Source organism: Acomys russatus, chromosome 18, assembly GCF_903995435.1.
Source record: "Acomys russatus chromosome 18, mAcoRus1.1, whole genome shotgun sequence".
Lineage (NCBI taxonomy): Eukaryota > Metazoa > Chordata > Mammalia > Rodentia > Muridae > Acomys > Acomys russatus.
In genome coordinates, this window is record NC_067154.1 from 61,798,131 (window position 1) to 61,820,887 (window position 22,757).

The 22,757-nt window shown below is 45.2% G+C and overlaps 2 protein-coding genes across 2 annotated transcripts in view; both read left to right on the forward strand.

Annotated features, from left to right (window-relative positions):
- The window catches only part of Pcca (propionyl-CoA carboxylase subunit alpha), an 842,751-nt gene that overhangs the window by 162,867 nt on the left and 657,127 nt on the right, over positions 1 to 22,757 (forward strand). The window lies entirely within an intron of this gene.
- Tm9sf2 (transmembrane 9 superfamily member 2) overlaps positions 1 to 22,757 on the forward strand; it is a 49,415-nt gene that overhangs the window by 23,339 nt on the left and 3,319 nt on the right. The window contains exons 5-16 of the mRNA XM_051160993.1: positions 1,667 to 1,796; positions 3,782 to 3,906; positions 5,156 to 5,267; positions 6,304 to 6,383; positions 7,773 to 7,881; positions 10,681 to 10,813; positions 12,541 to 12,660; positions 14,107 to 14,164; positions 16,058 to 16,217; positions 17,032 to 17,183; positions 18,202 to 18,313; positions 21,569 to 21,740. Coding sequence (XP_051016950.1) covers positions 1,667 to 1,796; positions 3,782 to 3,906; positions 5,156 to 5,267; positions 6,304 to 6,383; positions 7,773 to 7,881; positions 10,681 to 10,813; positions 12,541 to 12,660; positions 14,107 to 14,164; positions 16,058 to 16,217; positions 17,032 to 17,183; positions 18,202 to 18,313; positions 21,569 to 21,740 — 1,463 coding nt within the window. The remainder of the gene's footprint in view (positions 1 to 1,666; positions 1,797 to 3,781; positions 3,907 to 5,155; positions 5,268 to 6,303; positions 6,384 to 7,772; positions 7,882 to 10,680; positions 10,814 to 12,540; positions 12,661 to 14,106; positions 14,165 to 16,057; positions 16,218 to 17,031; positions 17,184 to 18,201; positions 18,314 to 21,568; positions 21,741 to 22,757) is intronic.

Below are 22,757 nucleotides of genomic sequence, written 5' to 3' on the forward strand. Positions count from 1 at the left end.
AAAGCAGCTGACTGATTATTTAGCTTCCCACAAAGCTCTTGAATTATTTATATAGCATTGTTTTATGTTTCTAATATTTTATAATGTTATAATCTTTTGGGTATAATAGTAAACAGCTTAATGGTATAGGTGATTCTAAAATTTGGTACATGGAGTGCTATTAAGTAGCACTTAAATATGACAAGACATGTTTTATTAGGTCATTAACACACACCTTGGGTGAATATAGAGTCATAATTTTACTTCCTAGGGCACACATTAATTAAAAAATAAAACATGCCCTGGAGTGTAGTCTGTGACTGTAATACAGCTAGTATAGTTTGGCTAATTCTTTATTTTGTATCCTGCAGTGTTGTAAGCATAGGGGAGCACGCGCTCAGGCTGTGGTGTAGCCTCACAGCGCTCAGGCTGTGGTGTAGCCTCACAGCGCTCAGGCTGTGGTGTAGCCTCACAGCGCTCAGGCTGTGGTGTAGCCTCACAGCGCTCAGGCTGTGCTGTAGCCTCACAGCGCTCAGGCTGTGCTGTAGCCTCACAGCGCTCAGGCTGTGGTGTAGCCTCACAGCGCTCAGGCTGTGCTGTAGCCTCACAGCGCTCAGGCTGTGCTGTAGCCTCACAGCGCTCAGGCTGTGGTGTAGCCTCACAGCGCTCAGGCTGTGGTGTAGCCTCACAGCGCTCAGGCTGTGGTGTAGCCTCACAGCGCTCAGGCTGTGCTGTAGCCTCACAGCGCTCAGGCTGTGCTGTAGCCTCACAGCGCTCAGGCTGTGGTGTAGCCTCACAGCGCTCAGGCTGTGGTGTAGCCTCACAGCGCTCAGGCTGTGGTGTAGCCTCACAACGCTCAGGCTGTGGTGTAGCCTCACAGCGCTCAGGCTGTGCTGTAGCCTCACAGCGCTCAGGCTGTGCTGTAGCCTCACAGCGCTCAGGCTGTGGTGTAGCCTCACAGCGCTCAGGCTGTGCTGTAGCCTCACAGCGCTCAGGCTGTGCTGTAGCCTCACAGCGCTCAGGCTGTGGTGTAGCCTCACAGCGCTCAGGCTGTGGTGTAGCCTCACAGCGCTCAGGCTGTGGTGTAGCCTCACAGCGCTCAGGCTGTGCTGTAGCCTCACAGCGCTCAGGCTGTGGTGTAGCTACAGAAGTTCGTTATTCTTTTACGGCTTTTTCACTATAAACTTGGAAAGATTTGATTCTCTTGCTTTAGAGCAATGTTTCTTTTTATAAATCACTGGGATTTATACGTTTTAGCAGAAAAATACTGCAATTTGCACCTTTTTTCCTCATCCTTTAGTTAGAGCCCATTTTGCAGTTGTATTCTTTGCCTTTCTATTGCGTTAGTGTAATAGGTGTCATTTATATCTGCATAAAAAGCTCCTCGGGAACCAGATACTTGGCTTTGCACCTATTTCAAGCTTCAAGGGCTCTGCTCAGGGTAACAGTTATACTCAGGTGCCTAGATGATGTCATTAAATTCACAGCTGAAGTGGGCTAGTTTCTAAAACTCCTTTTTTACGTGCGTTTGTAGTTTCAAAGCCTCTACAGACTTTGTTCTTAAGCAGTGTGCCATGGATGTCATTGAGAGGTGTTTGCAGGTTGTAAGTTGGTGACGCTGGCTTGAGCAGTTGTTCTTCGCGCTGTTCCTAGGCCCTCCTGACCTGACTTTTACTTCTGTGCACAGGATTGTGGATAACATGCCCGTGACGTGGTGCTATGATGTGGAAGATGGTCAGAGGTTCTGTAACCCTGGATTTCCTATTGGCTGCTACATTACAGACAAAGGCCATGCCAAAGACGCCTGTGTCATCAGTGTAAGTCTGTGGTCGCCTGCACTGCTCTGGAGGAGAATTTGGTCTCTGCCTAGAGTGAATACAGTCAGATGTTCTCAAGGACATTACTTAGATCTTAAATTTAACTCTGGAATGAAAATGCGGGTTCATTTCAGCATTTACAGTCTCCTATAATAAGTTCTGTGTTAAGGGCTAAGCCTTTGCTCTAACTCCATTACACCTTACGCTGGGGCTGGAGGGGTGTTCATGTGCACTCTTGAGAGCAAGAGGGAAAGGCCTGAGTTTGAGTCTCAGCACCATGTCCGCTAGCCCAGAGAAGCCTAGCACTCCCGTCCCAGGAGACCTGATGCCCTCTGGCACTCAAGACACATGTATGCCTGTAGTACTAAGATGTATTTATTTCAAGGGCTGAGGCCGTGGCTCAGGGCTTACTTAACTTTATATACTGCCTTTGCAGGAAACACAACTTCAGTTCCCAGCTGGTTTACAGCCCTCCAGCTCAGGAGAATCCTGTGCTTGTTGCTGTCACAAGCACCTGGGCTCACATGTGCATATCCCACACACACATACACCATGCAGATAGTTTAAAAAAAAAAAAAAATTGCAGTTTTGGAGACAGGGTCTCAACCATGTAGCCCTAGCAGTCCTAGAATTTGCTATGTAGATCAGGCTGGTCTCAAACTCAGAGATCCGTTTCTATCTGCCTCCTGGGTGCTGGGATTAAAGGTGTGCATCACCACGCCCATACTAAAAATAAATCTTTTATATTCTTACAAAGTTTTTTTAATTAAAAAAAAAGTTAGATTGAGGGCCAATAGATGCCTTGGTAGGTAAAGGTGCATGACAACCTGAGTTCAATTCCCAGGACCCCTACGGAGAAAAAGATAGCTGACTCCCCAAAGCTGCCCTCTGACCTCCACACATGTGCCCACGCATACAATAGAACTGCAATTGTTTTAAAAAGTTACATGCATTTTATGAATTAAACATTTGTCAAAAATGTTTGGTTTTTGTTTTTTGTATTTTTGTTTTTTGAGAAAACAGATAAGGAAAAAAGCCTAAGAGTAGGAGGAGCTCTGCGGGAAGAATATGAATGCATAAGTCTTATGCATTATAAGCAAGTAGACACCGGTCAGACAGTGCTTGTGCACGCCTTTAATCACAGAACTCGGGAGGCAGAGGCAGGTGGATCTCTGAGTTTGAGCCCAGCCTGGTCTACAGAGTAAGTTCCAGGACAGCCAGGGCTACACAGAGAGACCCTGTCTCAAAACACAAAACAAGAAAGAGGGGGAAGAAAAGAACCCACGTAGATAGTGGGGCGGCAGAAGGGCTTCTCTGTAAGTCGTGGATTTGTATTGCGGAAGCTGGAGAGCGCACCTTTCATAAGCCTCCTTGTCTTTGAAGCCCTGCTGTTATGATGGAAGTGGAGCACTTAGAGCAGAGGCCCTAATACGGAATTCTTAAGATCAATACGTAATAGTCTCTAATTCTATATTGTTTTGTTATTACCAATATTGGGAATATATGGTTTCCATATACTCAGGCAACCTGGATATGATCTACTAAGTTAGCATATTCTTACTGTATTGATTAATCCACTTGTAAAAGTTGAGCAAAGGCACTTGAGTGGCTTAGGTTATTGGATGTAAAGCTAAGCAGTTTTACATGTTTTTAGAGAAGAGATTTGCTTATGTGTGGATAGTCTAGCATATTCATATAATTTTTAAAGTATTTTGAGTAAAAGCTAGAAAATATTAGTTACCTGATCTTCTAATCAAATATTTATTAGTTTTATATAAAAATGAAAACCTTAGCATCATGTACTTTCTCCAGTTAACTTTGGCTTATGAGGACTGCAAGCTGGCAACCTGAGCATTGTAATGAGGCAGGACTAAGATGCGGTCTGAACTTAAGTGTCTGTTTGTTACTGTAGTCATTTGTGAAATGCTGTGCTTGTCTCTCCCATAGCCAGTGTTCTGTCTTTAACTTTAAGTTCTGTTTCACAGTCAGAATTCCATGAAAGAGATACTTTCTACATCTTCAATCATGTTGACATCAAAATACATTATCATGTTGTTGAGACTGGGTCCATGGGAGCAAGATTAGTGGCTGCTAAACTTGAACCCAGAAGGTAAATATACCCGTAGGCTAAAAACAGAACAACCAAAAACTACTGCAGGTGGGCGGGGAGGCTGAGGCCAGCCTAGGTTACACTGTGAGCGTCAGGCTAGCCTGGCCTAAACAGTGAGCTCATGTACCTCAACAACTCCCAATAAACAAATATAAATGAAACTTAGATCCAAAAAATAAGTATTTTAAGATCAAGTAGCTTGTTCTTTGTTATTTCTGAGGCTTTTTTTAATAGTTGTTTTTCATTCAAGAGTTTTCACAGCCTTTTGGTATGTTGTAGCACTGAGTGGTTGGCCCAGTACAGTGTCTCCTTTGGAGTGGGAAGAGCATTTTTTAAGTGGCAGGTGGCTTCTCTGCTTAGAGGCCCATGTTGAAAGTCTCCATGCCAGCCTTTGCAAGGGAGTTTTCAGTGTTGTTCAGGTGTCAGCTTGAAGGTACCTGAAGCCAGGTATTGTGGTGCATGCCTTTCTCAGCACTCAGGAAGCAGAGGCAGACAGATCTCTCTGAGTTCCAGGGCTACACAGAGAAACCCTGTCTCAAAAAAGAAAGAACCTGTTTTAGTTGTGGGCTGTATTTTTCTATGACTTTTCTTGCCATTGAATTAGCCATGTTTTCACATTATTAGCTGTAAAGAGATAACATGACGTACTAAATTGGCAGTTAATTTAAACTCCCCCTGTGGACTCTGCTTACTAGGTGCAATGGCTGTGCCTGTAGTCCAGCACAGAGCTGAGGCGGGAGAGACAAGTGAATCACATCAGGGCCGACATAAGAGCACGGCAAGACCCACCTTACAGAAGGAGTGCAGTTCAGGGTTCTTTTAAATGCATGCTCAGATTTTTTGCTTATAATTGTATATGTAATTAAGTGCATTGTTTCTGTGAGGTAGATATGAAGTGGGATGGTTCAGTTGTAAATGTGTTTTTCAGACAAACCTAATCACTTGAGTTCAAGCTCCTGATCCTCCAAGTGGAAGGAGAGGCCAGACTGCTCAAAAGTGTCCCTCAGTTTCCACACACAAACATGGCACGGCACACTTGTTCTCTCACACACATGCACACCATACAGCCTGCTCGCGCACGCGCACACATACAAATAGTCAAATTTGAGACAAGTTTAATGATGTGATATGAATGTCATCTTCAGTAGTTAGCTGCATTGTGAAATACAGAGAACATTTGTGACCTGTCTTTACCTCACTTTCTAAACTGAACTTTATCATTATCTTGCCAAAATGTTTATTCCCGCAGCTTCAAACATACCCATATAGAAAAACCAGACTGCTCCGGACCCCCCATGGATATAAGTAACAAGGCTTCTGGGGAGATCAAAATTGCCTATACTTATTCTATTAGTTTTGAGGTGAGTTTGTTTTTAATCTTCAGTATAATTCAGAAATTGGTTTTAAACATGCACCACTTAACCTAATTAAAAATACTAACAGTCAGAACCTGTCAAGTTTTGATGAGTTTTTTAATGAGCTGCTTCTTTGAGTAGCTTGTCAGTGCACCAAATGACATAATCATTCCAAAGTTTAAGTTTAAAAGGAAAGAGGCGGGCAACTGGGGAATTGTGCTTAGTGTGTGTCACAGCTGAGAGGTGCTTACAAGGCCGGCTGCAGGAAACAGGCGTAGAGGCAGTATGAGAGGTGAGCTGTGTCAGAAGCCTGTGGGCACCGTCACCCTTGCGGTCAGCATGAGGGCACCAGGTTAAGTGGAGAGCTTCATGTTGAGAGGCTTCCTTACGGTATTGAAAAATGGTTTTTTTGTTTGTTTCTTTTTGGTTGTCTTTTGTTTTTTTGTCAGTGGAGAAGTTGCTTAGGAAAGAAAAAGTGACTGCCGAAAAGTGTAGGGCAGCGCTCCATCTCTGCCTTTAGCTTCTTATCTTGAGTAGCTAATATTGTTTAATGTCCGTGTGTGTACTATTGCATTTTCAAGGCCAGCACAATAAACAGTGTGTCTCTCTGTGGGTAAGGCCCCAGTGTGAGTGGCATTTACCACATGTTTATTGTACTTGGATTAGTCATCCCATAGGTGCAGGGTAAAGAAGAACTCATTCTGTTTGGTTATTTTCTCAAGAGATGCAGCTCTAAAATTGGCATTGACAGTCCACTTGTACTAACTGTGACTTAGAGCTTCCCAAGACAGGAACATGCAGGCGCTGCTGGAGCTCCTGCTCGGGAGTCTGCGTTTGGTTTTAATTTACTGCTTAGTTTCATTCTGATTTGCACTTGGTAGACTCGAATACCCCTAACCCTGCCTCATTCTCACTTGGGTACTGATGTTAAAGTTAGAGGTGCTGACTGAGGAGGCGAGTGGGCTGCCGCAGAAGATGCTCAGGCTCTTGGTGTGCTTTGTCAGAAGATGCCCAGAGTGTCTGTCTTCCCCCCCCCCCCCAGGAGCAGAAAAACATCAGATGGGCGTCTAGATGGGACTACATTTTGGAGTCCATGCCTCATACCCACATCCAGTGGTTTAGGTAAGAGTACTCCGCTTGCCTTTGGCCGCCTGCTTGTTCTGCCCCTTGTTCTGTGAGCACCCACTCTCCTCTCTAACTGTTGAGTGTGGTCCTTACTCTGGACTAGAGTTGAAAGCCTCCATAATGCGGTGTTCCTTTAATACAGTTCCTTCTGTTATGGTGACCCCCAAGCATAAAACTATTTTTGTTGCTATTTCATAACTGTAACTTGCTACTATGATTAAGATTAATGGGGGGCTGGAGAGATGGCTCAGAGGTTAAGAGCACTGGCTGTTCTTCCAAAGGGCGTGAGTTCAATTCCCAGCACCCACATGGTGGCTCACAACCATCTAGTCTGAAATTTGGTGCCCTCTTCTGGCATGCAGGTGAAACACTGTGTACATAATAAATAAATAAATAAATAAATAAATAAATCCTAAAAGTGAGAGAGAGAGAGAGAGCGCGAGAGAGAGCGCGAGCGAGAGCGCGCGCGAGCGCGCAGTGTTATTTTTAGGCTTGCCAGAGAGGTCACGACCCACAGGTTGAGAACCACTACTTAAGCCATGAGTTATTTAGGCAGGCCGTCTATTTCTAAGTTTGTTTCCTAATCTGGAAATGCTTAGCTTATGGGAGTGGAATGATGACAGGATTAGAGATGAGGGGTGGAGCTTCTGAGGCTGTTCCTGGCTGGTGGGTCAGAGTGCTCAGGAAAGCTGCTGCTGTTGAAGCTGTGTTCTCTGCAGAGCACGCCTCAGGACCTCTGCCTAGAAGCTGGGTCACTGTGCCATCTCTCGCTTTCTCCTACTTGCAGACTTTTTGACATTCACTAATTTACTGAGTAAATTTGCCCATCAGTAAGTTTCTTGTGGTCCAAGCCAGTCCTTTGTTGCCTTGATGTATATATTGCAATGACTTGAAAACAGTAGCTTTAATAATGTAGATCGTTCTGGTTCTAGACTATAAAACTGGAGGTGAGCTGCCTGTAGTGGCGCACACCTTTAATCCCAGCACTCGGGAGACAGAGGCAGGCAGATCGCTGTGAGTTTGAGGCCAGCCTGGTCTACAAAGCAAGTTCCAGGACAGTCAAGGCTACACAGAGGAAAAACCAAAAACAACAACAGCAAAAAACCTATAGGGGCTATGGATCTGTAGTTTAGTGGAAAAAGGACTTGCCTGGGGTGGCCCAGGAATCAATCTGCAACACCACACGTGCATCTAAATAATAATAATGAATCTGAGCACAGTGTCTCATGTCACACAGTGACTCATGCGTGACACGGTGCTGGGGTTAAAGCTGTGGCCAGCACTGCGTGGCCCCGGCTGAGCTGTTTTAATGTTACTCAGTGACCAGTTTTTGCCGCTGTTCTTTAACTGACCTGCAGTCCCATCGTAATGTGCTTCTTCCCGCAGCATAATGAACTCCTTGGTGATTGTCCTCTTCCTGTCTGGAATGGTGGCGATGATTATGCTGCGCACACTGCATAAAGACATTGCCAGGTACAACCAGATGGACTCGACGGTGAGTGCAGACAGCACCGCAGGGGCTCACGTGTGCGGGCTGTAGTTGCAGAGTGTGAAAATATGAAAAAATAGAGCTAAAAAATCTCTAGGACAGGAAAGCAGAAAATCCATAGGTAAAGTAATTGCCAGACGAATAAATAGAATGAAGTCTATGTTTGTTTGAACTTAGAGACACTTTTGTCCAATGAACAAAAACACTTTCCACAAATATATATACACTGAATCAGTTTTTTTAGGGATAACTTAGCACACTGTAAGTAAATGGAAACAATTCAGAGAGAATGAAGGAGGAGCTGGCAAGGAAACACCTTGTGTAGGGCAAGCCTAAAATACAGGCGTAAAGGATATGAGCATGGGGCTGGAGAGGTGGCTCGGTGGTTAAGAACACTGGCTGTTCTTCCAGGGGACCCATGCTCATTTCCCAGCACCCACATGGCAGCTCACAACTGTCTGTAGGTCCAGTTCCAGTGGATCTGACAACCTCATACCAATGTACATAAAATAAAATCACATAAATTATTTTTTAAAGGATATGAACATGGACAAAACAGATTATTTGATGAATCATATTAGGATAAAATAAGTATTCATCTGGAAAGAAGTAACTGGGCAAAGGACACAAAAAAATATGAATCCATAACAAAACATTGGATGGGCCTGTGAGAAAGCTCATCTGGCAGAGTGCTTGGTGTGCAAGCCTAACATACCAAGGTCAAGCTGCAGAACCCACCATGGCAGGAGAGGAGCACTCCTGAAAGTGTCCTCTGACCTCCACATGGGCACACACTGCTAGTAAAATTACCCTTTAACTAGAAAATCCAATCATTCACAATACGGAAAACGCACAGTACAGCGTTGTTTGTTCGGCTACCTCTGCCGCCAGTTTGGGGCGACTGAGAGAGCACGCACACTTGGGATGCCAGTGAGGATGCAGCTCAGCACTGTGTGGAAGGTGCTCAGACAAGCCTCGTCCTCCATCAGGTCGTGAATACCCAGACCCAGCATTTCATTTATGGGATTAACCTGAGCACAATGAATTTTATTGGTGGTTTTGTTTTGTTTTTTTCTTTTTTTTTTTTAATATTTTATTTACTTTTATTGTATGTGCATTGGTGTTTTGCCTGCATGTATGTCTGTGTGAGGGTATCAGGTCTTGGAGTTACACACAGTTGTGAGCTGCCGTGTGGGTGCTGGGAATTGAGCCCTGGTCCTTTGGAAGAGTAGTCAGTGCTCTTAACCGCTGAGCCATCTCTCCAGCTGGGTTTTGAGGTCTGTGCCACCACATACTTAGTTTTTAAAGTATCTGTTCAGTAAATAGAAAGCGACCTGAAGTAGTTCTTTATTTAGCACTAGCTTAGCTGAAAAGAGGTGCATGAACGTCTCAGCCTCTTAGGTTTTAAACAGGCATCACAAAGAGATCTGCAAACGTGCTCCCCAGCAGCTGTCAGCTTGTGCTTAGCCAGGACTGATGTGCAGATTCTGACTCCCCCTCGCCCCCTCCGGTTTTTATTAAACCAACCCCAGATAGAATTTTATTTAATCCCTTAAGGGACCATATATGTTCAGTAATGCTTCAGCTTTGCACTCCTTTTAATGGCCTGGAGGTGCTAATTCCAAAGTACATGGCAGGTAGTCTGTACAAAGGACATTGCTCAGTCATTTCTGTTACTGTAAGCTGGAGTCATACCTGCATAATTACCTCAAACATTTTAGATGTACGTCCATTTACATTTACCAGAAAGCGGAAATGATGTATTAGCAGTAGTGTTGTTCATGACTTAAAAGGCTAAGTGGTGTAAGCGGGAGCTTGTGAGGGAGTTCAGATGTGCCTGGAGGCACTGTCTGGGAGCAATGGCCCAAGTAGCCAGCAGCGGCAGATTCTGAAGGACTGGGAAGCTGTGCATAGCTAGGGAAGAAAGGTCATCGAGAAACAGCAGGGGTGTGGCTGTTTTGTACTTTAGGAACATGGCGTTGAATGTGGAGAATTGTGTGGCACAGGGTGAGGTTGGAAAGGCAGAGACCAGTCCAGAGGAAGTTAACAGATCTCCCCAGATAGAAGGAAGTGACGGAAGTGACAGAAGCATCTAGGAGGTGTTTAGGAAGTGGGTGGAGATAGAAGTAACAGGTGCACCCAGGAAGCCTTCAGGAAGTGGGTGAGCTGGCTGATTAGTCAGCTCTGAAGAGCACAGACTCCAGAGGGGGCCATGAGGGACCCAGGGTTCTGTCCCTGCCACCCAGCTGGTCAGAAGGGTCGTCTAAGTGGGTCAAGAGCGGAAGCAGGCCTAGGGCCAAGACGTGCCATGGTGGAGGCGCGGCTTCTGTGGGCGCGTTGTGTCATGTTGAAGCATGGCAGAAGGAGGACTTGAGGCTTGGAGGCTGAGCAGTGGGAGGTGGAGTTTCATGTACTAGAGCAGACAGGAGGGTGAGGATTTGATAGCTCTGTCACGTGTCGGTCAGAGCAACCCAGTAGAGCTGCTGACTCAGCCCCTGTGTGTGAGACGGGCAGGACAGGCATGTTCACAGCTGGGTGTGGCGCCGCGGTCAGGTAGCTCATGCTCACAGGTGTCCTCGTCCTCTTTTCCTTGGCAGTGCTGCACATCTCACAGGGTGTGCGGCAGCTTCCCAACGACTGTGGACCTCAGTACATAACATCGCTCTAGAAACACCCTAGAAAGCTCCTTAGGACTCCATGCTCAGGTTAACATAAGTCTGAAAAAGTGAATAGCAGCCTACTCAATGGTTAATAAACAGAAACGTGGCCATGTGATATGTTGAACTGAGTTTTTCCTTTCTGTAGGAGGACGCCCAGGAAGAGTTTGGCTGGAAGCTAGTTCATGGGGATATTTTCCGCCCACCAAGGAAGGGCATGCTGCTGTCGGTCTTTCTAGGATCCGGGACACAGATCTTAATTATGACTTTTGTGACCCTGTGTAAGTTGTAAATGAAGATTAAGAAGAAAACACTTCTTCTGGATGATGTTTGGAAATGAGTTTCCCTGTGCTGAGTCGCTGTGCTAAGCTCAGCCCTTTTGAGGCAGGTTAGATGCGTCCAGAAGGTGACTGGACGGCTCCCTTCCTGCAGCACCCGAAAGAGCAAGCCTTTGTCTTTTTTTTTTTTTTTTTTTAAGATTTATTTATTAAGCATATAATGTTCTGCCTGCATGTACACATGCACACCAGAAGAGGGCATCAGATCTCACTATAGATGGTTGTGAGCCACCATGTAGTTGCTGGGAATTGAACTCGTGACAGTGCTCTTAACCTCTGAGCCGTCTCTCCAGCCCAAGCCTTTGTCTTGATGGAACTGGGCTGCAGATCTTCAGGTCCTTAGAGCCCCATCTGGAGGCAGGGCCACTCAGTTTGGCTGCTGCATGCAACTCCAGAGGGAGGGGCAGTCAGCTAAGAGCCCATGTTGTAGAAAGGACAAGGAGCTAAAGGTGAGCCAGGGAGCTGTGTGGTGGAGGACGGCTGCTCTTTCTAGCAGTGTCCAGACCTGTGGCAGGGGCTCGGTGAGCAAGTTTAGCGGGACTGGGTACATGTAGTGTGGGCTGAGACTCCCCCCTGGGGCTGCAGTGATTCCACTTTCTCCTCCTGTTCTTCTCTATAACAGAAACTATTCATGAATAGACTTTTCTGCACCGTGATTTTTTGCTGGGTCCAGCTACTGGTGAAAACAACAAATGTCATTACTGAAAGAATTGACAGATGATCTTTTAAAGTTTTGCCAGGGAACATACGGTCTTGTTTGGTTACAGGTCAAATATGTAAAAGTGTGTGTCATCTTTTGTTTAGCTTTACTTTTTGAGGCAGGCAGTCACTTTGTATCCTGGACTGGCCAGAAATCTCAGTATGTAGATCAGACCGGCCTTAAAACTCATAGTAGTTTCCCTGTTCCTGCTCCTAGTGGTGGCTAGAGTGTGAGCCACCATGAACAGCCATTTTCTGTTAGTAAAATTATTTGCATAGTTTTATGGGAATAGCTCATTTCTAAATGCTGGTATCTGAGTGAGTTTGAAAGCCACAGTACATGCCTTTAGGCTTTACACTCAGATTGCTAGGCTTTTTTGGAAAACCAAGTGCTTCTTGTTGTTTGTTTGTTTTTCAAGACAGGGTCTCTGTATAGCCCTGGCTGCCCTGGAACTCACTTTGTAGATCAGGCTGGCCTGGAACTCACAGAGATCAGCCTGCCTCTGCCTCCCAAATGCCAGGATTAAAGGCGTGCGCCACCACACCCAGCTCACTGTTATTTTAATGTGATAACAACCAGAGAGATAACAGCTTTGATATCAGGGCTAGTGTTTGTAAGATTAGACTAAAGCAGGAAGCCCGGAGAAGGCGTCCTAAAACGTCTGAGTAAGCAGAGGCTTAGCATGATGCCACCAGAGAGTCAAAGGACCCCGCCAGAGTTAGCCGTTGAGAATAGAGCTCTGCTCTGGCATTTCATCGGGAAGTAAACTCCCCAGTGCAGTTTACTTTGTGTAGGACCATCTTTGTGCAGTATGTTCATTGCTAAGGTCTGGCATAGCTGCATAGGACTGTATGTATTTTCCCTGAGTTTGTTTTTGTTTTTCGTTTTATATAAAAGCAAAAGTATTCTACCATTTCACAACAAAGGAAGTAGAGGAGTAATAATCACACTGTGGTTGATTGCTTCTTAGTTTTTGCTTGTCTGGGATTCTTGTCCCCTGCCAATCGAGGAGCCCTGATGACATGTGCTGTGGTCTTGTGGGTGCTACTGGGCACACCTGCTGGCTATGTTGCTGCCAGATTCTACAAATGTAAGTAAAAGTCACAGTGACTAGACTTGAGTCTGTCGGCTTTGTGGTTCTGAACCTGGGCGGGATGGAGCAGATGGGCCCCGCCTGGGCCGGTGTCACACAGGTTTCTAGTTAAGAGCATGAATAGTGGCCTCTGTCACATGGTGACTTGTAGATTCCCTCAAATGCTTAGACAGTAGCATAAGCTGTGATGCTGCTTGTCTGCTGTCTCCTCCCAGTTTCACATTCATAAAGTGAAGAGCGAGGTCACTGGGGAGCCCTGAAGGAAGTAACCTTTGTTGTGCCATTAGTCACCGTCTCTTCTGCTCTTACTCCTCAGAAGTAAAACAGAGTGAGGGGGCAGAGGGTTAGAGCCCCAGGTGTGGTTGGTGGCTCAGGACTGAGTGGGTCAGAATGGCAGCTGGCCCTGCTGAGGAGTGCCCCTCGGTGAGACACGGAAGTAGGATTATCCGCTAGACTTGACCCCTGTTTATACGTGTGGGGTAGCGTGGGTGGGGCCCAGGGTCACTTCCCAAGCTGTTCTTACTGTTGTGTTGTACTCTTTACTGAGGGACACAGGACAATTTTATTTTTATTTATTTTTTTTAAGTTATTTATTGTGTATACAATGTTTTGCCTCCATGTACAACTGTAGGCCAGAAGAGGGCACCAGATCTCACTAAAGATGGCTGTGAGCCACCATATGGTCGCTGGGAATTGAACTCAGGACCTCTAGAAGAGCAGACAGTGCTCTTAACCTCTGAGCCAGCTCTCCAGCTTATGAGTTGATAATTTTTAAGTAGAAGAAAAAAATAGAGAGGAGCAAGGGAAAGTAAAAATTGTCTAAGCAAATTTGTTCTGTCAGAAAGCCGTAGCCCTTTTTCTCTTTGTTTCCTGATGTTAGGCACTTGGCTTTCCACCCCAGCTAGAAAGCACAGAGCTGGTGAGCCCTGAGGATGCACACATCCTGTGGGACTTTAAGTCTGTTACAAGTCAGGCTGAGGGTTATTAACAGATTCTGACCCTGACCACACCTAGGCATGTTCACTGATGTTGACATAGGGCTTAAGGGGTTTGTTTGCTTTTGAGGTGTCGGTACATAAGGCCAGGTCTGGGTGGCTTAGCTGTTAATACTGTGGCCATTTATTAACAAGCACCATAGGGCACGTGGGAAGGGCACTTCCTGGGGAGCCGCTTATGCTGCCTGACAAACATTCGGGTTGTGAATACTTGGTTTGCTTTTTAAAAAATCTGTGTGCCGGGCAGTGGTGGTGCACGCCTTTAATCCTAGCACTCGGGAGGCAGAGGCAGGTGGATCGCTGTGAGTTCGACGCCAACCTGCTCTACAAAACGAGTCCAGGACATCCAGGGATACACAGAGAAACCCTGTCTCGAAAACCAAAAAAAAGAAAAAAGAAAAGAAAAGAAAAGAAAAATCTGTGCTTATACTTCTGTTTTCTTCCTTAGCCTTTGGGGGCGAGAAATGGAAAACAAATGTTCTATTGACATCATTTCTCTGTCCTGGGTAAGTGAATTTTTCAGTAATTCTTAATGATCATCTCTTACTCCCCCAACCTTTTCAGTCCCTTACATCTCAGATACCTAAGAAAAGATTTATTTTTTGAAAAGGGATAACACAAATTTAGTAAAATGTGCTAAATGACACCATGTACCTTATATTGGAAAATTAGCTGAAGATACTAGAAACATTTGCTTTCATATAAGTTTTTGTAGTGTGTGAGGAAGAAAGGGCTAGCTAGCACCTCCCTGGACAAAGTCTTTCTGTCTTCAAGTCTTCAGCAGTTGATCTGACATGTTGCCATACAGGGTTGCATGAAAGCTTTTGACCTGACCCCAGGGAGCCTTTCTCCCTGAAGGAAGCCTAGGCAAGCTGGTGTGGGTTTCATTAGACGTGACACCAGTATTGTGGTGTGTTCCTTATGTAGTAGAGTGAGATGTCCCAAAACGTAACAAATAGCATGCATCAAAACAACCCTGGCTTTCTGAGGAAGTGCTTCTGAGCTCATCTGGTGCCCTCCAGAGCCTTCACATTTCTGGAGGACAGGAACTGGCCCCTGTAGAAGCAGCAGCAGTGAGGAGTGCTCACAGTCAAGGCTGGTCACTGGCGGCCGTAAGCAGAAGAGTGACCATAGCCAGCATTGTCATAGGCCTCCATTGAGAGCATCTGGAGGCCATGTGCCTCTTGGCCGATTGTGTTTTGCTCCGATTTGTCCGCTTTTCTCAAGCCACACCGTAGGCCGTGACCTGCTTACCAAGGCTGCCTGTCACCTTCCTTCAGGATCTTGCCTTTCAGTCATCCCCTGAGCCTCTGACATCCCCGGTTGTTCCCTTTGCTGTGCTCTGTGTTTTACTCTGATTCCCAGAAATATGCTTAGCTGTCCTAGCTCCTAAACAGTTTCCCGTGAGTATCTCCCAGTATTTCTTTTCCATCCCCGGCTAAAGTGCCTTGAGAAACAGTCTGCACTCCTCTTCTCATTTGCTCTGCACACATTTGCATGCAGTGTAAACTCATGTCATTGGTACTTTTCCCATTGCTTTACTGAAATTTTCAGTGACAGTCCCAGTTTCAAATCTGGAGACCATGTTAGTGTCTTCCTTTCAGCCACTGCCCTATCCAGCGCGGACCCCTCTCGAGCCCCTATCCCTCTCTCACAGCCCTCAGATTTCTAAAGACTGCATACATCCTACTGCGACTGCTCGGGCCTTTTTTTCTAACCTGGGGATCAAACCCACATCTTGTATATGCTAAGTATTGCATGTGAGGTTGTAGGTTCGATCCCCCAGCACAGAACAGTAGTGCAAGGTATGCCTTTTATGATTAACATCCTTGTTCTAAAAGATGTGTTTGGACACTTGGAGCAGTGGTGGCATCATAGGAAGAGCCGTTTATCTGAAGTGCGATTATTGCTAATTGAGAGGTGTACTCGGACGTCCAACTGCATGTGTTTAGATGTGTAAATTCAGTAAAAGCACAAGAGGAAGCCCAGTGCTCAGCGAGGAGTGAGTGGCTGGAGTATAGAAATAACGCACAGCTACTTTGCAGAAAACACGCAGCCCAAATGGGAAGCGAGCAGGGGGCCGAGCCAGCAAGTGCAGAGTGGTGCCAGGGCCAGCAAGCGCCAGATGCTCACTGCAGTTGTCCATAGAAATGCAAGTTTCAACAGTTCTAACTGTGATGAAAATATGTGGAAAGGCAACTTTCATCAGCTGCTGGTTAGAGTTTAAATTGGACAAAGCAGCTGAAAAAGCAATTTTGTGTTTGTAGTGAAGTTTTAAATTCTGTGTGCCCTGTGACTTACCCTCCTTTTTATCCTCCATCCTAAGTCACTAATGTTGTTACACGTATACAGAGTACTGTCCCTTTGTCATTTGGCTTTTGATTCTGTTTGAATTTCAGGATTGTGTTTGCTGACTTCTTTATAATGAATCTAATCCTCTGGGGAGAAGGCTCTTCAGCAGCCATTCCTTTTGGCACTCTGGTTGCCATCTTGGCCCTCTGGTTCTGCATATCTGTGCCTTTGACATTTATTGGTGCATACTTTGGCTTTAAGAAGAATGTAAGTTCGTCGGTGCTAACTGGTCTCAGTAGGTCTCAGCTAAGGAAATCAGTATATTCTGCCTTAAAAGATGCCATAAAATTTTCATAAGGTGTAAGCTTGCCCTTAAGATCTATGCTTAAGAACAAGTTCATGAAATAGCAATGTTGGGAATGTTAGGTTTTTAAAGACAGGGTCTCTGTAGCAAGCCTAATCTCCCACTTCCTCCTCTGAATGCTTACAGCACAGGCTTGCAGCACCACGCCTGCCGTAAGGTTTCTTAGGTTGGTTTGTTTGTTTGTTTCCAGTATTTCCTCCTTGTGTTCGTAAGCCAGTGAACTGGGGGAAGGAGGGGTAAAGGTATTTTTGTCCACTTTCCAGTATAAAAAAAAACTGATGAAATTTCATTAAGTATGTAATTAAATGCCATACTGTCTTCTGTTTCTTGCTTTGTGTAAAGCTATTAGTCAGTAGACAACTGCTAGAAAAAGCTTTGGCCTGTTCCGGAAGGCAGACCACGTATGTGTTCCTGGCAGTTCATTGCTTCTAATTATATATTTCAATTTGATAACTGAAATAAACTTTCAATGTCCAGTGCAGTAGTATTTATATAGAAACTAAGGGGGTTAGTAGCAGGGAATGCTGGCACACACCTGTAATCCCAGCACTCTGGGAGGCAGAGGCAGGTGGATCTCTGAGCTCGAGGCCAGCCTGGTCTATAAAAGAAAGTCCAGGACAAAAAATAAAAAATAAAATGTGCAGAGTATTTTAATAGCTACTTAATGATAAATCTGCCCCCCCCCCCCACTTCTTCTCTTTTCTCTTTTGGCAAAAGGCCATTGAACACCCAGTTCGAACCAATCAGATTCCTCGTCAGATCCCTGAGCAGTCGTTCTACACAAAGCCCTTGCCTGGAATCATCATGGGGGGCATCCTGCCTTTCGGCTGCATCTTTATACAGCTCTTCTTCATTCTGAACAGCATCTGGTAAGCTGCGGCACAGCCTCCTGCCCCATTACTGCTGTAGGGGACGTGGGGCTCTGCTTACAGCTGTAAGCAAACTAACAAACTAACAAAACTAAAGATGGTCTTTCCATGGGGAGAAGTGTAGGGTAGTGACAGCTAATGCTCACTGAAGGGCCTATGTCTTCTCTTGTTAATTCTTAGGTAACTTTCAGGATTCTGTCTTCATTTTACAGGAAAAATGGGGTGTAGAGGTTGAGTGATTATATCAGTCCAAGTCTTAAGTCACTTCTTAAGTCACTGCGCTGCTGCAGAGAGAAGCAGCTGAGAGCTCATGGGAGGAGACCAGACCTCCGTGACCTGGAAGTTCTATACAGTCACCCAGAGCCTGCACTCACGGCTTCCTGTTCCTATGGGAAAGGAAAGGCTTTGCTGAAATAGTGCTTCTTGGTGTGGTGCTGGCTAGCCTGGAACTTGCTGTGTAGACCAGGGTGGTCTTAAGCTCACAGAGGTGGTCTGTCTCTGCCTCCCGAGTGGTGAGATTAAAAGTGGGTGCCAGCACACATGGTGAAGCAGTGCTACTGCAGTGTGTTTGAGAGGGATAGTGTACTGTGATCGCCTTAGTCATGGGCATGTGTGAGAACTGAGCCAAGGTCTGAGGGAGCATGAAGCTGGAGTGCGTTTGAGCGTTATACATGGTCAGAGTGTCTTTTCCCAGTTATCACAGCACTTTCCCGAGTTCTAAGCCTTATCTGCTGGTGTGGTTTCCCTAGTTTGACTGTCTTTTTAGTGTGTTTTTATCAAACATTTCTGACTCCCTGGTAGGTAAACGGGCTTTTAACATTTTCCTAATTAGTGGTCAGGGCCTACCTGAATAGGAGGCTAAACTCTGATGCATCTTCCCCCTCTCCATTCATAAAATTACATTGCTTGATTTGTTGAGGTGGGGAAAAAACCTCCCTACTTCAAAACAGAAAGTGCAATATGTCATTTACTGTGTCAAAGTATTTATATCATTGTGTCCTGACATGTTTGATTACAGGTCACATCAGATGTATTACATGTTTGGCTTCCTGTTTCTGGTGTTTATCATTTTGGTTATTACGTGTTCTGAAGCAACTATACTTCTTTGCTATTTCCACCTGTGTGCAGAGGTACGTGTCAGCTGCGCTTAGTACTAGTTCATGGGCAGCATTATAATTTCAGCATATTTCAGCCTGAGTATTGTTGAGATGATTTCTCTGCTTGCATGTTTAATCAAAGAAATTGACCTCCTTTCCCAAATCAAAAGAAGGCTTCTTTAGGATTGAATCAAGAGCATATTCTTGTTCCTTGTATTTATTTAAAGATTATCACTAGAGATTTTAGAATGTTAACTTCCCAAGAATATTATATTGTACTGAATTTTCACTGTTGACTTTTATGACTATCTGACTTAATATTCTTATAGATGTTTCTAGGTTCTAAAACAAATTGGTAAAAATAAGTAGTTAGGGACTGGAGAGATGGCTCAGTGGAAAGAGTATTTGCCCTTGCAGAAAAACTGGATTCGGTCCAGCACCCATATCATGAGGCTTAAACCTAGCACCTGTAACCCCAGTTCCAAGGGATGCTATGTCCTCTTTTGGCCTCCACGGGCACCTGCACACAGGTAGTACACATTCAGACAGGTGGGCACACACACAAACACGTAAAATAAATACTTCTAAAAGGGTAAGTAGTTGGCGTGGCAGAGTTCATTGAAAAGTTTCAGTGATTACATTGTTGATGGCAATACCGCAGTGGCAGCCTCACTGTACCGATTGAGTGAGTGGTCAGGTTCTAGAATGTCCAGCCTTGTGACACTGCAGCACGATGTCGTCTGCTAAGGTCATGCTCAAGCGCCACGCATCCCAGTTGGTCACATTGTCCGCCTTTCAAGTGTACTGTTGTGGAAAGGCCGTACGCAGCTCACAGCACAACTTTGACAGAGTTGCTTTCTATACAGAGAAAGTCTGTTAGACTGAGTTTGCCTTTCTTTTCTTCCTTTTTTTTGGGGAGGGGGGCAGGTGGTGGTTTTAATTTTTTTCATTTAAGTCAAATTCACATTTTTAAACTTCAGAAAAGTAACTGACACTCAGCATGTTATGTGCATCGTCTCTCTTGTGTTGTCTGATTCCTTCTGGCTCTGACCCTGGCAACCACTAGTCTACTTTTTGTCTCCAAGAGGGAGTGTGGTGGAACATGGCTGTAATCCCAGAGTGCAGGTTGAGGCGGGAGAGGTCAAGAGTTGAAAGCAGCCTGAGCTACGTAGTGAAATCTCTTAAAAAAACAAACAAACAAACAAACAAAAACCCAAAGAACAGAGCAGAAAAGATAAAGTGGTTGACGACCTAAGTCTCTGAACCACAAGTAAAGGCTGGATAAGAAAGCCCACTCACTCCACACAGTGTCCTCTGACCTCCACACACGTGCTTTAGCACATCCAGGTCCCCATGCACACGCGCACACACATACACACACACACACACACACACACACACACACACGCACACACGCACTCACACACAAAATAAAATAATAATAGAGTTCTATTAGGAATGGTAAAAGAATGGGAAATACTCTTCAGGGTGTGTGTTCTGGCGTGTTTTAGTGCTTTTGTACTTGAATGATCCTCCACTGTATGTGAATCATCTGTCCACATCTGTCCACTGGTGGGCGTGTCAGTCTTTTCCACCTTTCGGGGGTTGTAAATCATGCTGCTGTTAACGCCCACCAAGTATTTAAGTGTGCTTCAGCTCTTTTGGATGGCTTTGCCATGTGAAGTCCTGAAGCTGAATTTTATGTTTCTACCAGCAATGTACAGTTCCCAGCTCTACATGTTGGACAGCTCTTACTTTCTGTGTCTCTGTGGCCATTGCTGTAGCTGTGTAGTGGCTGTGCGTGCTGTCTCACTTTGATTTGTGTATTCAGTGACTGAACATATCTTTAAATTAGCCTGGTTGTTTTTTATATGTTCTGGATACTAAGCCCTTTTCAGGTAATTTCTTCCATTCTGTGGTGCTTTTCACTTTCCTGAAAACCTTTCCCAGAGAGACTTTTAGTTTTTCCAGGTTAGCTTACCTAATGTTTTGTGGATGTATGTCATATACCTCCTGTCACTCCCCAGCCTAATTCTTGGACAGCTCAACACTTGGACAAGGCTAGCCAGTGAGCTCTGAGGACTAGAACTCAGGTCCTCGTGCTTGTGTGGACAGCACTGTGCCAGCTGAGCCCCCAGATCTTTAAGCTGTTCGGTATGGTCTGCATTGGTCCAAGTTATTGTGGCAAACACTAGCATCTTAATCGTTAAGTTTTCTGGCTTACAGATGCAAGTATGCTTTTTCTGTTTACTTAGGTTTTTGTCGTTTGTCATGATGTTTATACTTTTTGATATATAAAAGTTTCAGATCCTTGGTAAAAAAAAAAAAAAAGTACTCCAGGGTATTTTTGTGTCCTGTTTGAGCTTGTCCATTGTTGGTGTATACACACATACCTTGGCTGGGATGTACGTTAGTGACAGAGTACTTACCTGGTATGTGCCAGGCCCTGGCTCTGTGGTCAGCACCACACCCACGCGTACATCCATGCTCTCGCCAGGCTCTGTGTAGAGGTGTTAATGCTCTGAAACATCGAGGACTCGTGGAGTAGCTATAGTAGGGCTTTGTCAGTAGTGGTTTGGGTTTTTAGTTTAGTTTAGTTTTTTGGTTTTTTTTTTTTTTTTTTTTGCTTTTGGACATTATCTCACTGTAGCCCAGGCTAACCTAGCTATGCCAGGTAGTCCAGCCCCTGAGTGTTGGGAGCAAAGACATACTCAGCTCTTGGTTTGCTTTTTAAGATGCAGTAGGTTGTTTGTTTGTTTTTTCACATATTCCCAAATTGTGACAGAGATTGAGGTTTTCTTTTCTTAAAATATGGTGTTCTACTACTGTGCTCTAGTCTACTTCATGTAAAAATGGAGAATAGCCATCTGAACCACCTGCCCTGCTGAAATGATCTGAGTCGGTATGGAAGTAACTCAAGCAGACCAGACGTGACAGCAAGTGGCTCTCCTGGAGAGCTGGCTGACTTTGAATAAAGTGAATATTAATTTTGAAACATCAGAGGGTTTTGTACATGGCTTTTCCTTCAGAATCATGCTTTCAAATATAGTCTGATCCTCTATTATTTATAAACTGTTGGATATTTTCTCATGCACTTCCTGCCAGTCTTTAAGTAGCTGTACAGCAGCTAAGAGTGTGCTTAGCACCTTTAGTGAGGTGGAAGGTATGCAGAGCTCAGCTGGCCAGTGCCTGGCCTGGGGCTTCCAGTGCGCCTGTGACTGTGCTGACTGTTGAGCCGTCCCGTCCACTGTTAGGCGTGATTCTTGCTGTGCTTCCTCCTGCACCTAGGACTACCACTGGCAGTGGCGCTCCTTCCTCACCAGTGGCTTCACTGCAGTCTACTTCTTCATCTACGCTGTGCACTACTTCTTCTCAAAGCTGCAGATCACGGGGACAGCAAGTACTATCCTGTACTTTGGTTACACTATGATAATGGTTTTGATCTTCTTTCTTTTTACAGGTAAGACATAGATGGTTTTAAATAAGTTTTCATCCCTTGTGAATGTCTGTGCTGCCGCTGCCCCTCACTGGCCCTCAGCCCTGCCCAGCCTCGTGTGGCCCATCCCCTTTAGCTGCAGCTCAGGGAAGCGATGCACAAGTGGAAGCAAGGCCACACGCCACACAGGGTGGCTCAGACGCGTGTCTAGTTCCATGTGGCAGGGTTAGATCCCACACGTGTGCTCTGCTCTGTAGGAAGGGGTCTGCTGCAGCGCGTGGGCAGCTCCCAGAGCTTCATGGTCTTTTCCAAATGAGCTGAGCCTGTGTGAGCTTCAGAATTCCAAAGTGTCCTTGCTTTATCTAAGCCAGTCTGTTTTACACAACAGAAGTCACCACCCTATAATCTCAAGAAAGGTGTCCTTTTCAGAACGTGCCTTGTGCCCTGTAGGCTTGCCCAGATGCTGATGGGGTGTTTATGTTTTCACCATTTGGTCTATGGAATGAAGCCTGACCTTTCCTCGCGCCTTTTAAAAAAAAAACATATACACACACACACACACACACACACACACACACACACACACACACACACACAAAATCAACTACCCATAGCAAGAACCATGAAGAAACAATCAGGAATTCTGCGTTCTCATGCCTTTTGATGATCCCTCCCCATCAACACAGCCATCACCTAACTTGCCTGCAACGTGTGTCCAATGTCAGGATGAATATGGAGACATTTATAACCTCTCAAATCTGTCCCAGGTACTGTGTATAGATTTAGAAGGTCTTGAGTACTTTTTCTGTGATTACATTTAAAATAACAATGAAAACCAGATGGGACTTTAAACAGAGGTTCTCACAGGGGCCATATGGGTCCCCAGTGTGTACAGGTCTGTACCCTGCCTGTTGGGCGTTTCCCAGAGTTGCTCCTTTACCTGTTAAACGCCTGGGGAGTGGTTACAGTGGCACATGCTCCTGTTAACCAGCTAGACAGTGTTTGCAGTGGCACATTCTCCTATAGAGCAGAGTTTGTGCT